The sequence below is a fragment of the Nannospalax galili genome, unplaced genomic scaffold (genome assembly GCF_000622305.1).
Source record: "Nannospalax galili isolate Female #2095 unplaced genomic scaffold, S.galili_v1.0 scaffold159, whole genome shotgun sequence".
In the NCBI taxonomy this organism is placed as follows: domain Eukaryota; kingdom Metazoa; phylum Chordata; class Mammalia; order Rodentia; family Spalacidae; genus Nannospalax; species Nannospalax galili.
In genome coordinates, this window is record NW_008343239.1 from 1,332,814 (window position 1) to 1,347,122 (window position 14,309).

Sequence of the window (14,309 nt, forward strand, 5' to 3'; positions counted from 1 at the left end):
AAAAAGATTTTATTTTTTATTGTAATTTTATGTGTATGTGTGTATTGCCTGCATGCAGATAAGTGCACCTGTGTTGTGCTATGCCTGTGGACGTCAGAAGAGGCTGTCGGAGCCCCTGGGACTGGAGTTACCGATAGTTGTTAGCTACCATGTGGGTGCTGGGATTCAAACCCGGGTCTTCTGCAACAACCAGTGTTCTTAACCGCTGAGCCATCTCTCTAGCCCCATATCAGACTTCTCCTTCCTCTGCATATGCTTTTTGATTATGAAACAATGATAAAAGCAAAAGAACTTTCAGTAACTGCTCACTTTGTCCAAGAGGAATACTGGGAGACTAGATGTCCCTCATTTAGTTCCGATCAGGAGGTGCTCTTTAAAGGCAAAGGTCTCAGTGGCCAGCAGCAGCTACCCACTCTGCCCCCATGTTCCTGAGGCTGCATCCATTTTCTCCAACCTCTGCAAAAATCTGAACAGCTTCAAAAACGCATTAGGAAGCCAGTCGTGGTGGCACATGCCTTTAATCCCAGCACTCAGGAGGCAGAGGCAGGCAGATCTCTGTGAGATCATGGCCAGCCTGGTCTACATAGTGAGTTCCAGGTCAACTGGGGCTACAGGGAGACCCTGTCTCAAAGACCAAAAAAAAAAAAAAAGCATTAGGGAAAAAAATGCATCAAAAGCTATCCAGTGCTAAAGCCTTCCCACACACTCTGGAAAGCCTCCATATTGAGAGCATCTACTCCATGAGGTATGAGCATGATCCCTTCAGTGAGCCCAGTCTCCCATGAAGCTTCACCTCAACTAGCACCCGCAATGGTGCTGCCTCAGTGAAGGACGACAGGACTGGCCTTGCACAGAAGGCCGAGGCTGACACAACTTGAAGTGAAAAGCAATGGATGCTGCATTCTAAACAAAAAGCTGTAAGAGGCAGAAAGGAGGGGATGAAGGAGCCACATACCAAGACCAGGGCGCAGAGGACAGTTCTGAAGAGCATGTGATATGCTGCCATTCAGGAGAGGAGGCTCTGAGCTGGCAGGGGTGGTGGTGCTGGGGTCCGAAGCAGGCAGACTACAAAAGTATGCTGCGGTGGAAAGGCACCTGACAGTTACTTCAAAGGGCATGGTGAGAGCTGGGGGGGGGGCTTCTTGGAGTGTACCTAAGTGCTTATTAACTCTCCTGACCCATACAGACACACTTAAGGAACTGGTGCTTCTACTAAGACCTTGTACCTTCACAAAGTCTCTATAAAATTTTCTAAGACAAATTACTAGACTATTACAACTAGAGCTAGGGGTGTACCTCAGTTGGTAGAATGATCACCAGGATGCAAAGCCCAGGTTCCATCCCTAGCATCACACAAAACCAGGTGTGGTGGCACATACCTGTAACCCTAGCACTTGGGAGGTAGAGGCATGTGGATCAGAAGTTGTTCAAAGTCATTCTTGGCTATGTATTCCGTTGGAGGCAAGCCTGGACTACATGAGGCCCTGTCTTAATAAAATAAATATTCCTTTTTTTGAAACAGTCTCAATGTATAGTTAAGGCTAGCCTCAAATTGGAAATCCTTTATCTCCATAGTACTGGGATTCGAGGTGTGCGCCACCACACCCACTGTACGGTTTTCATGAAGACGCAACAAATAGCAGTTTATATCCGAAAAATATGCAAAAGAAATCAAAGGGTCAAAGAAAACCATCTAAAGAGCATCTTTCCCTGAAACACACAATTCAAACTGGCTTCCTGGATTCATAAGATTTCTGGAGTGGCAAATTCATTTCATGCTGGGGCACCGTGTCAGTCAAGATGGCATGCGTTCTACAGAGCTGTACTGTCCAGGGACAGGCCTTTCTTTATGTCAACCATCCATTCTACATGGAAACCATACACGGAGGCACCAGGTGACAGGCCCACTCATTGCTTCCCCTACTCCAGTATGCAGTTTTAAGTCAGCCTAAATGACTACACATGTAACTCAAGATGCATTCCTTTAGAGCAAACTTTCACTGTCTGTGAAGGGAAATCCAGACTTGCACATGTCCCCAGCCCGCATCCACATCACAGCTGGAAACAGGGACGACAGGAAGGCACCTGCAGCTCTCCAGGGCCCATTACAAGGCCCTGGAGATAATATAAAGAAACCCACAATGAAATACAGCCACTGTTCCAAACGTGTTCTTTTTTTTATTTTAAATTCGTTGAAAGAAATAAAATATTTTTTAAAAATAGAGTAATCTCACAAACTGAAAGTCAGGAACAAAGAGAACAAGTTAGCACTTTTTCCTGAGGCATCGAATTAGCTGTAGAATGGAATCTTTCCTAGCTTGTCAAACAAAAACTTTTCTATTTCTAAGGCATCAAACGCACTCTAAGTGCTGAATGAGTTGTTCAGGTAGAGTCAGCCCTCTAGTGGGGTTAAGAAACAGCGAGTCTCCTTCCTTACAAACTACATATTGCTACTTCTTAAAATTGAAAACTGCATAAAATGAATGTAATCGAGACCTGAACTTCACAAATCTGGTTATATTCGTAAAATCTTACTACTCCTTGTTAAGAATTCCAGTTTCTGTGAAAAGGGGCCAGGCACAGAAAGGGCTGCTCTGATCTCAAACATCCGCAGCCAAAACTAGTCAGAAAGCTCCCATCCCAGGAGACTCTGCTGCAGCTGGAGACCCCACTGCAACTTAACCCCTAAACCACCAGACTGTCCACAAAACTTACACAAGCCATTTACAATTCCCAAAGCTCTAAACTTACTCCCCACACGTAGTTCCCCTCAGTTCTATACTGATTAATCTATCAAACTAAAAACTTTTTTTGGGTAAGATAAAATGGTTTACATTTTGTTCTATCAGAACTGTTTGCTGGTGCTAACAATTTGATTTACAAACACTAACAGGAAAGTATGAGCTGATTTTTATGTTTTGATTTGAAATATTGAGTGCTGACTTTCCTCCAGCTTTTAAGATAGAGCTAAGTCATATCACTGGTGACTAAAAATTCTGAGAACACCCACTTAGAAAAGCTATTTTTTGGTAAAAAGAAATTCAAATGTCTGAAACACCTGTGACAGGTATTTAAAGGTTCAGTGCAACCTAACTACATCTCCAATTAAGTTTCTATAATATCAACCAGCTGGTAGATTAGGGTTGTGTGCATGTATCCTTGTTATCTAAAGCATCTATCGATTTTACAGTGTAGAGGGCTAGTCCGCCAGAAGCAAACTGGTACTGAGCCCTAACTTTTAAAAGCCTCCAGTCTGTTTCTTGGTTCCTTAGAACAGTGTCTCATGCAACACCAGGCTCTTGTGCCCTAAATGGCTTTGCTGAGTTGCTGAGCACTAGTATCTTTGCCCAGAAGAGAGAAGTCCACATTCTTCCCACACACCCAGGGAGCAAGCTCAGTTACATTTGGGTTACATTAACCCAAGTCTGAGCAGACAGCAACAAAGGGGCCAGAAATTACCATGTTCAAATGAGGTACCTGGGAACACAAACTTTAATCACGTACAGCTCCTGTGTAGTCACCATTACCATCTCAGAAACCAACGAATTTGAGCTAGAATTGTGCAAAAACAAAAAGCTAACAAAGACAATCTACAGACTACCAACAGTGATATAAAGGCAGACTAAAGGGCCTATGTAGTGACTGCCAGTTTAGTCTCAAAAAGAAAGTCAATATCCTGAGTTTATCAGCATTTTCTTTCTAAAATAATTTATACAGAACATAAAAGCATACAAACGTATAAACAGAAGCAGTGATACATAAAGTCTGGAAGAACATCTTACTAACTAAAAAAAAAAAAAGATTTCAATGAAATAAATTAAAACCTCATACTTTCAAGTTTTCCTAGACTATTCTTTTAGCAGATGGCATGGAGTTAATATATTTCTAATAATCATTTGGTTGAGATCAAATACCAAAATGTGCCTTCACACACACAAACTTTGCCTTTAAAACCCATGGCTCCACTGGCAGTTATTCTGAATACAGAAGAAACCAAATGAATTAGTCTCCCAAATTCTAATCAGTAGCTTGTATCATCAAACCATTAAGACATTTTATTTACTAATTTGGCTATCAAAATAGTATCTCCCCAAAACAAATGCTTACTTTACTAGCATCTAAGGAAACTACAAAGTTGGTACACAGCGAGATACTGTTTTTAGGACACAACATAATGCTAATCCAAAAAGCCAAAGGATCCCAAAAGCACCTCTATGCCTTTTAAAACAAAACAAAACAAAACCTCTCTTTGCTTCCTAAATGCAATTTCTATTTTTAACTAGTTAGCCTGCATACTACCTCTGAGATGTGAATGTGGTTCTTTACCTGACATCAGTATTCAAAATGTTGCTGGGAAAAATACTAATTGTGGCTAACACAAGTTTATGCTATCTATACAACAGTGCCAAATTATGACTGGTTTCTGTAGTCCTAAAGTTTATACCACACAATTTAGAAGAAAAATCACAAATGGATGAACATAGATAGAATTCAGTTTGTCTTTTAGAATTCAGTTTTCTTAATCCAATTAGTTACCTCATTAAAACCCAGAACCTTCTATGACCTGCCAGTTTAATTCCTTCCGTCAACCTAAAAAAGAAACATTTCTGGGGAAGCCGGGATTTATTAAGAATATCAAGGTCCAGGAATTTTCACCATATACCTTACATTTTTTTTAATCACTACAAAAATCTGTTAGCATTTCAGACCAGATAGTTAAATTACATGGCTAATCAACTCTTCAGTGCTGATCCTAGAAAATAGCCTCCAATGGATCTTTGAGTAGTGGAACAAAAAACGTTCGGCCACTGATCCGAGTGGTGTCAGGTGGTCACACCTTTAACATTCAGGCCACAGGCTGTAAGTCTGGAAGGGCTGGGGTCTACTGTCCCGTGTTATCAGAATTTGTGGTCATGTTTTCAGTGCTAATGGGCTGCACGTTGTCTGCAAGGTTGTGTGCGTGCTCAAGAAACAAATCTTTGAGTACACTTAACTCCTTGGTCAGCAGCTTAATTTTTGCCTCCAAGCGCTCGTTCTCTTCTTTGAGCTGGTTCACTCTTTGCAGTGTATCTTGGGCTTTCTGCTTGCTTTTTAACCGGCTCTTCTTCACAGCCATGTTGTTCCTCTCTCTACGCTGGCGATATTCATCACTGTTTCGATCCATGGGTGAGCTCTTTTTGCTTTGCTTGCTTGGAGGCACAGCTTTGCCTCCGCCCCCAGCGCCGGCGGGCACCAGCTGGGGAACCTGCTGCAAGCCGCTGGCATGTGCCTGAGTATGAATAACACTTATCCCGTTCACTCCTGGCGTGCTGGCTGGCTGCGCTATCTTGCTCATTTGGCCACTTTCCTTTGCCAACACAGAACAGGTAGAATTCAGAGCGATGTGATCAACAGACTCCACGCTAAAATGCCAAAAACTCTTCACATGTACCTAGTTGGAAAATAAATTGTATTAAAATATTTGAAATGACAGGATCAAATAAGACTGAACTGGCATACATCTAACACAGCAGGCAACCATTAACTGATTATCCTGACACAAGTCTACAACTGTCAACTGTTCCAATGTTTCCTAAGTCGGAAGCATCGAATTTAGAAAGGTAAGCTGATTCAGAAGCACCGTAAGGCTGAGACTGAGCCCACCTGATTCCCTGAGGGTACTGGCGCCTGTGATTATCCAAAGGGGGAAGAAAACCTAAAGCATATCACTAATTAGGCTGCACACGTGAACTGACAGCACTTGACAATCTGCCAGGGAGAAACTGGAGATGTTTGGGCTCATCATGGAAAAGCTGAGTTTAATTACTGTAGAAAGGACACCAACGAAAGGGGGACGTTTCAACTGCTGAGTCAAACTAGAATGCTGGGGTGGGACACTCAGCCCGTAAAACTACCCAAGAGTATGAGGCAGTGATGTCTGCAAGTTCCAAATTCTAATATTCATGCAGTGAGTTAGCAAGGGCTTGGCTTATTATGGTTATTTTTTTTAAAGATGGGGATTGTTTTTGTCTTTTTTCATTTTAGCAACCTTAAAGAGTTTCCTGAAATTTACTCAACTGGTTTCTTATATTTAGGAACTTTGAGACATCCAATACGGTTGCCCCCATTCTAGCACGCTTTTCAGTGTTTTTCCTTGATTCAATTAATAAAACATCTGGACATACTCAACCTGAACCACAAACAAACAAAACTAATGCTATATTCACGGAAGTCAAGTACTGAGACTCAGGCTCTTAGACAAAGGGGTGATGCAGCTCAGCACTGGCATCCCCTTCTCCCTCAGAGCTGGGAGTCTGAAGCACTCCTGGGTGCTGCCAAGGGTGAGGGGATTACTGTGAGTATAACTAACCCCTAGAGGCACCTGGGAAGTGAGGTGTGACAGTACACCTACCCCATCCTCACCGGACAGATCACAGCAAACTCAACAGCTAGATGAACCATGTTCACCCAGAAGACAACACCCTTAGAAATTAGAAAGCGCTGTTAGAGCCATGAAAATACCCATTTCTCTCTTCTCAGAACTGCTAAAACAACATCAATGGACAGAGTCGAGTTAAGAGTTATGAAAACACCCCAAATGAGCACACCCCACAGTTAAGGAAAGTTAAGTTAGTAAACACCAACAGCTTTGCCCAAACCTTTAGCCAGGCATTCTTCAAAAAGGCTTATTAGTCTGCTTTTTCTTCTTCTTTGCATTTAAAAGTCCATATATCATTACTTTGAATTGTTGTAAAAGCCGGTCAGCCAGCCCTGAGCTAGTGGGTCATCTGTTCTCTCTCCAGCTCTAAAGCAAGACAGGAAGCTTCCTTCCAAACCATGATGGATACGGACTCTGAGTCTGCTCAATAATGGACATTTCACAATTTCCCTTCAAAATCATTATGTGGCCTAATTTTTCTCCCACTTAAAGTTGGTTGTTCAAAATAAAGCAAAGTAAATTAATTAAAAATACAAAGTGGCTAGTCAATATTAGTTTAAGCCCCCTGCTGCCATCTAACTCAAGTGCTTATCTAGTTGGTATAAAGTGAATACAAGTGTTTAACTCTTATTTGTAAGGGCTGTTTAATGTAACACCCCTCCTGGGATTGTCTCAACAATCATATTTATCTCAGTTATCTACTTTATTTTTTATATTCCAATTATTATTCTTCAAAGCCAATCTCTACAGTCAGTTTAGCCAGGCTCAAAGATAGCAACCAACCAAAGAAGTACAAACTGGTACCAGGTCAGCTCTTCTCCCGGCTCTGGCCCCCTCAGTCTCACCCTGGACACATGGACACATCCCTTCCCTCCTGTGCACTTCAGTTTCCCCATCCACATATGAAATGTGGAAATGCTAAGATGTCTTCTGAGTGACAAAATACCATGAACTCTGGTCACCAGCAACTCATTCACAAGAGGCTCCAAATTCACTGATGTTCTGCCTTGTTTCTGAACCAAAAAGATACAGGAATGGGGAAGGGCTCTCTCACCTCAATCTGACTCATCTTGCCAATGTACTAATATGAACAAAGAAGGAGAAGTTTTGAGCTAGCCCTTTGGCTAGAACAACAAGAACAACATCACTGAACCTACAAACTGGCAAGAAAAGAGGTGGAACGATGCGGGGTTAACTCATGAATGTTCAACAACGAAAAAAGAGGCCAGAAGTGGTAGTACACACCCTTGATCCCCAGCAGAGGCAGGCAGAACTCTTGAGCAAGCTCAGTCTGGTCCACATAGTGAGTTCCAAGCCAGCTAGGGCTATACAGAGACCCTGTCTCAGAAAAACAAAACTTCGCCAGTAGACAAGCCAATAAAGTAGCTCTTAACAGTTATCATAGAGCTAATTTATTTAAAAGATTTTTACTGCATGAGTGTTTAGCCTGCATATATTGGAGGGAGGGGGTGTGCAACACATGCATGCCTCATGCCTACAGAGTCCGGAAGAGGATGTCAGCCACCAAGTGGGTGGTGGGAACTGAACCCAGGTCCTGTGCAAGAGCCTCCAATGCTCTTAACCATCTCTCCAGCCCTCAAAAAGCTAATTTAACAGACTTCTAACAGCTCAATTTTGTTTCTGCACTATACAAAGACACTTGCCATTCACCCTTTTGTTCCTTCCATAGACATTTACTGAGCTACACCAGACCAAAAAGAAAAAAACAACATTTTTAAAATCTGGATACTTAACCCTAAATGAAAGTCTAGCTCCTGGATGGACTAAATGTATTCCAAAGTTCAGGCTGCAGGAAGCAGGGTGGTGCCCTGTTTCCCTGCATGTGAATCACTCAAGGAAATAACAGGAAGGCCAAGAGCAGTGGGTCTCCAAGTGGTCCTGGGACCAGCATCACCCTTTAGGAACTTTCATGAGGGTAAATTCTCAGATTGCCCCAGACCTTGGAATGAGTTCTAGATGTGGGCTTTCAAAATCTTGTATTAAGGGGGCTTCCAAATGATTTTGGGGACAATGACAACAGAGAACTACAGTTTCAGATCTACAATGGATCCTAAGAATGTGGAACTAAATGAAATGGGTAACAGGGTTGGGCTTTTTTGTTTTTTTCAAATTCAAGTTTCTTAATTCAAGTAATGTTCAAATGAATAAAACAATGAAATTTTGGCATGTCAGAATGAATAAAATGGAATTTTTCTCAATTTTTACTTGGAACAATAAACCTGTTGAGAATTTTCCTAGCTCTTTTGTCAGTTTTTTTTTTTTCATAAATCTAGCCTCTCAAAATAAAATTTTCACTCAATTCCTTAATTAAGGTCGACTCAAATTTACCTAAAACAAAACAAAAAAATATTTCACATCTATCATTCTTCCTAATGTCACAGAAATTACCTCAGGCTGACATCATCTCTCAGGGGCCCTCATCTTGGGTTTAGCAGCCTGAACTCCCTCCAACCACGGTCTCTAGAGTAATCTTACATTCAAACCTGAGTATGTCACACCTTGCTTCTGAAAATCTGCCTGTGGCTCCAGACTACAGGATCAAACCTGAGGCCCTGCCCCTCTCCAGTCCCAGCCGACTCACCAACACTATACTAAGGGCTTCCAGGAGGTCTATGCTTTTCCTTCCTGCTTTTGTCCAATCTGTTCCCCCAGTTGTCAGCTCAGTTCAGCTGTGCAGCTCCCTGGAGACTGTTGGAGGTAGGGCTCCTTTACATGCCGACCTCCTAGTGAAGGGTCCAAAGAAACGGCATCCCTTCAAGGACTACATAAGCAGTCCACTGGGCGATGTGAAAACTTGTTTTGATGGCATCCTTTAAGCCTATTTATAGAACTATTTGCAACATTAAAAACAGGTTGTTTGTAAATGTACATTTCTTACCAGCTCCTGCTCAGGCGTTTTTGGGTTTTTTTGTTTTGCTTTTTTTTCACTGGCAGGGCTGGGCAACCAAACTGGTAGGAAACCTAAGTACTAGTACAAGAACCTATGCAACCACTCAGATCCAGCCGTGCTAAAGAAGGGCTTCATGCTGGGCCTCCGGCTGCTTCTATTCAACTGGTGGTAGTTGCATGATCATCTTAGGGGTGTCCCCCAGTCAACTGTGGGACATGCAAATAGCTCCAAACCCAAACCAAATACTCCCCCTGCAGCGTCACATATTGAAAAATCCAATGCTTTCCCTCGGTTATCATTCAATTATTAACTCCCAACAGAACCGGGCCCACCCTAGACTAAGCTGTTTTGGAGCGACAGGAAATGTCCTAGGTAACTCCAAATTAAGATTCGGTCCATCTTCTGCTATTCTGGGAACACCCTTCATCCCCAGGGGCCAATGCGCGCCGGGCTAGTCACGCTGCACGTAGCAAGGGGCCGGGTTCTGGAGGGGCCACCTGGTCCTCCATCCCTTCCCCGCCGGTGGCCAGAGGAGCCCGCGGAAGCGCGGGGGTCGGCGCGCCGTGGCACTGGGCCGCGGCCAGGGATGAGCTCAGCTTCGCTGGGTGTTGCCCGCAGGTTGCATCAGACGCGGCGTGGGGCCCCCGCCCGCGCCTCGGGCGGCCCAGGGGCCTTCCGAGCCGGCCGACCGACTAGGGCCGGACCGCGTCTCCTCGGGCCGGGCCGGCGCCCACGCGAGCGGCGGGCTGAGCCGCGGCCTCCTCCCCCGCTCGGTCGAAGCGAGCGCCCACGGCCTCCTTACCTGAGCCTCCGGCCCGCCCGCCCCCAGGCGGCCTCCACTCCGAGCGGCCCCGCGCGGCGCGGCCCGACCCGACCCAGGCCTCGCAGCCCGCGAGTCAGCGAGGAGGAGCGACGGTTACGAAACCGGCAGCGTCCGCCCGTTCCGCCACCGCGGCCACCGGCTTCCCCCTCCTCTCCGGACCGCGCGTTGCCGCCGCCGCCGCCGCGACCAATCGGAGCGCTAGTCTGGGAACGACGTGCCTGCCCCTCGCGACGGGCAGCTGCACCAGCCAATCACAGGCCATCTGGCGGCGAGAGGCGGGCCGCGGCGGAGGAGGTCGCGGTGGCACGGGGCCGGCGGGCGTGGCGGGCGTGGCGGGCACCGGCGGCTTGTAGGCGCGGGCTCGGTGTTCCCAGTGGCTGGCTGCTTTCGCTCGGTGGCAGAGGCCCTGAGCAGTGGGTGACCCGTGACAAGAAAAGTTCTGTTCAAGTTGGAAACTTGAGCAAAGGTCACCTTGTGAGGGTCACACCTGCCTCTGGGAAAGGAAGTGTCCTGGGGATTTTTGTTTTGGCGTTTGTAAACTTTTATTTTGACAAAAGCAATTACTTCCCACTCTGATCACATACTTGAAAACCGTGGACTGTGGCTCCCTGGGAAATGTTTATTTCCAAAGTTGACTCCTTCCATGCAGACAGGTGAGAGACATGACAAGCTCTCTTAAAAGCGAGTAACAGTCCAGTTTGGTTATCCCAAACATTTCACAGGAGGATCTGAAAGCCCATGAGAACCAGGAAGCAGCCCGCTGGGTGCAGGGTAGAGCCAGCCTGATAGGTTTGATTGCTTCCTCTTTAGCAATTCTTATCGTTCAAAAAAAAAAGTCGCTTTGAAAGAGGAAATGTTTCTTCATCACCAAGGCCATGAGACCAGCTCTCAAGGCTGTTTCGAGGAATCCCTAGGAGATGACAAAGTACCTGAAAAAAAAAAAAAATTAAATGACAAGGGCAGCAGCTAAGGGTGAAGGGCCGTAATAACCATATGCATGTTTGGGAATTTATGTCCTCAAAACCAGTATTTATTTATTGGTTTGGCTGTGGATGTTCTGAAACAAAATTTCTTTAAGAATTTGAACACAAAGTTGGACTGTGATTTGTTCCTCACAAAATCGTCGTTCTTACTCGTTTCCTGTTTAAAAACTGTATTAAAAAAAAAACTTGCATATATGTATATTGAGTTAGCTTCTAGTTTGCTAACCATCCTGCCAGCTGTTCCAGCATTCCATATGTGCCTAGGCACGCCTACCACACCCAGCAGTCAATACCCCAGAGACTTAGTTATTTCCTTTTCAACTGATAGCTGGTAATTCTGTTTACAAACATTTGTTTGCTGCCAACTATGTGCTAAGGTGTGGACTAAGGGCTGGAATTCAGCAGTGAGGACAGACACTCAGTCCTTGCCCACATGGAGCTTACACTGAGAACCTGAGAGACATGCATGTCATCCAGTCATTGCACCATGGTTCAAGCACCGCTTTCACAGACGCTGAAGAAAAGCAGTATGGGATACTGAGAGAGATAAGCAGGTGGCCAGAACTGATCTGAGAGGTCAGAGAAGGCCTAAAGATTTGACAAGCTGGCACAGCTGAAGAATATGCACCAGCCTAAGGCAATGTCTAGCCTATAGACCCTGTAGTGGGAGAGATTTAAGGCTGAACTGGCTGGAGCTGGGAGCCCCAGTGGAGAGCTGATGAAACAGAGAGGGCCACATGGGCCTAATAATCTTTTCTTAATATTTATTTTTTTATGTATGAGTTTATTGCCTGCATTTATGTAAGTGTACCCACGTCATACAGTGCCCACAGAGGTCAGAAAAGGGCATTGGATCCCTGGAGTTAGGGATGGTTGTTAGCCGCGATGTGGGTGCTCGAAATCGAACCCAGGTTCTCTGCAAGAGCAGCCAGTGTTCTTAACTGTGGAGCCATCTCTCCAGCCCCTCAATAATGGTTTTTATTGGGGCAGTAGAGGAGTCTAGGAATTTAACCAAGGCCCTTGTACATGTTAGGCAAGCACTCTACGGTTGAGCCAAATCCCATCTCAGAAGTCCTGACTTTGACCCTAAGCAATACAAAGCTTTCATCACAAGGAAATGAAAGCCTGGTGGAAGCTCTGCCCCCAGGTTGAAGAAATCTATGTTGCTTTTTTGCAAGTTGCAGGAACCCACTCCATCCTAGATAAGGAAAAATGCTCTGTGTATATCTATGCCTCCTTAATGTCCAAAACATATTCTATAAACCCACAGAAACTGTAATCAAGTAGTACATTAAAATCCTCTCCAGAGGACTTGAGACACAGGAGGTCCTGTTAATTGAATAATCTAGTTAACTTGACAACTACAGTTAATTACATCAGTTACCTAAGAGGTATGGGCCAAGATCAGACTGTTCCCAGCTTCAACTCTTACTGAGATGTGTGACCTTGGCAAATTGCTTAACTTCTGTGTCATCTGTAAGTGGGGATGGCAACATTGTTGTTGTAAGAATTGAAGGAATGTGTTCAACTCTTAGAACAGTGCCTGTCTGGTATACGGTAGGAGCTATTAATATGAGACACTAGCTATTATTAGCATGCTATAGATACATGAACTATAAGCAAGTTGTATTCATAGAATTATAGTAGACTGAAACACACTTCAGAGTTAAGTCAAGCTATATTTACATTGCTTTGATGATTCAAGCACTCAAATACATTATAATATTGAAGATGTTGATTCAATGTAGCCCATAAGTTTTTAAAATAGTACTTTTAGTTAACCATATCTTCGTTTGTTTCTGTAAAATAAGAGAAAGGGAAATTGAGACTATTTGTTGGGTTGGTTTTTTGAGATATGATCTGACAGGCGCCCAGGCTGGTCTAGAACTTTCAGTGTAGTCCAAACTAGCCTAGAACTCAAGGAAATCTTCCTAGCTCAGTCTTCTGACTGTGAGTGCTGGCATTACAGGCACCACCACACCTGGCTTGTACTCTCTTACTTGATCAAAATCCAGGTCAATAGAAATTTCATATACAAACAATGTGTATTTGGAAAATTCCTTAAAAATTAGTGCAGTGAGCCAGGTGTGGTGGCACATGCCTGTAGTCCCAGCACTTGGGAGGCAGAGGCAGACAGATCTCTGTGAGTTCAAGGCCAGCCTGGTCTACATAGTGAGTTCCAGGACAGCTGGGGCTACAGGGAGACCCTGCTTCAAAAAGACAAAAAAAAAAAAAAAAATTAGTACAGTGAGGCTAGAGATGACTCAATGTTTAAAAGCACATACTGCTCTTTCAAAGGACCTGAGTTCAATTTCCAGCATCCATATCAGGCAGCTCACAACTACCAACACTGCACAGGTTCAGTTCCCAGTACCCATCTGATGACTAACAACCATCCTTTACTCCAGTTCCAGGGGGTCCAACACCCTCTTCTGACCTTCTTGGGCATTGCCTGCACATGCTACACTTACACACATGCACACAAAACATACACATAAAATAAAAATAACTTTTTAAAAAAATTGCGAGGCATGGTGCAACGCCTTTAACTGCAGCACTTGGGAGGCAGAGGCAATCGGATCTCTGTGAGTTCAAGGCCAGCCTGGTCTACATATCGAGTTCCAGACCAGCTGGGGCTACAGGGAGACTCTGTCTCAAAAAAGACACACAAAAATTTAAAAATTAATACAACAAATTAACCACCTTGACAGGTGGTCTGGACTATATTGGTAATATTTTGAGAACAGGAGACATATCTGTTGCAGGTTTAAGACTCAGTAGATATTTTATCTGTGGTTTACTAACACTAAGACAGTGATTATCACTCTGCATTGCCAAGGGCTCTTTTGATTAGAGATAAATTTATTGTTTGGGTTTTTGTTGTTTTTGTTGTTGCTGTTTGGTTTTGACAGAATCTTCCTATATAGCCCAGTTTGGGCCTCAAACCTGCAGTCCTCCTGCCTCAGCCCTGAATATACCCAGGATAACTGGAATTATAGGTATGTACCACTATGCCCAGATTGGAAGTAAGTAAGTGAGAACTATCTTTTTTTTTTTTTTTTTTTTTTTTTTTTTTTTTTTTTTTTCAGGGTCTCCCTGTAGCTCGAGCTGTCCTGGAACTCACTATGTAGACCAGGCTGGCCTTGAACTCACAGAGATCCACCTGCCTCTGCA

The 14,309-nt window shown here is 44.2% G+C and overlaps 1 protein-coding gene across 1 annotated transcript; it reads right to left on the bottom strand.

Annotated features, from left to right (window-relative positions):
• Positions 1–2,153: 2,153 nt before the first annotated feature.
• On the bottom strand, positions 2,154–10,323 carry Cebpg (CCAAT enhancer binding protein gamma). Its single transcript, XM_008839453.3, has 2 exons — positions 10,132–10,323; positions 2,154–5,431 (listed from the first exon to the last, which is right to left on the bottom strand). The coding sequence occupies exon 2, from the start codon at positions 5,333–5,335 to the stop codon at positions 4,883–4,885; it is 453 nt and encodes a 150-aa protein (XP_008837675.1). The 5' UTR covers positions 5,336–5,431; positions 10,132–10,323; the 3' UTR covers positions 2,154–4,882.
• Between the last annotated feature and the right edge of the window lie 3,986 nt (positions 10,324–14,309).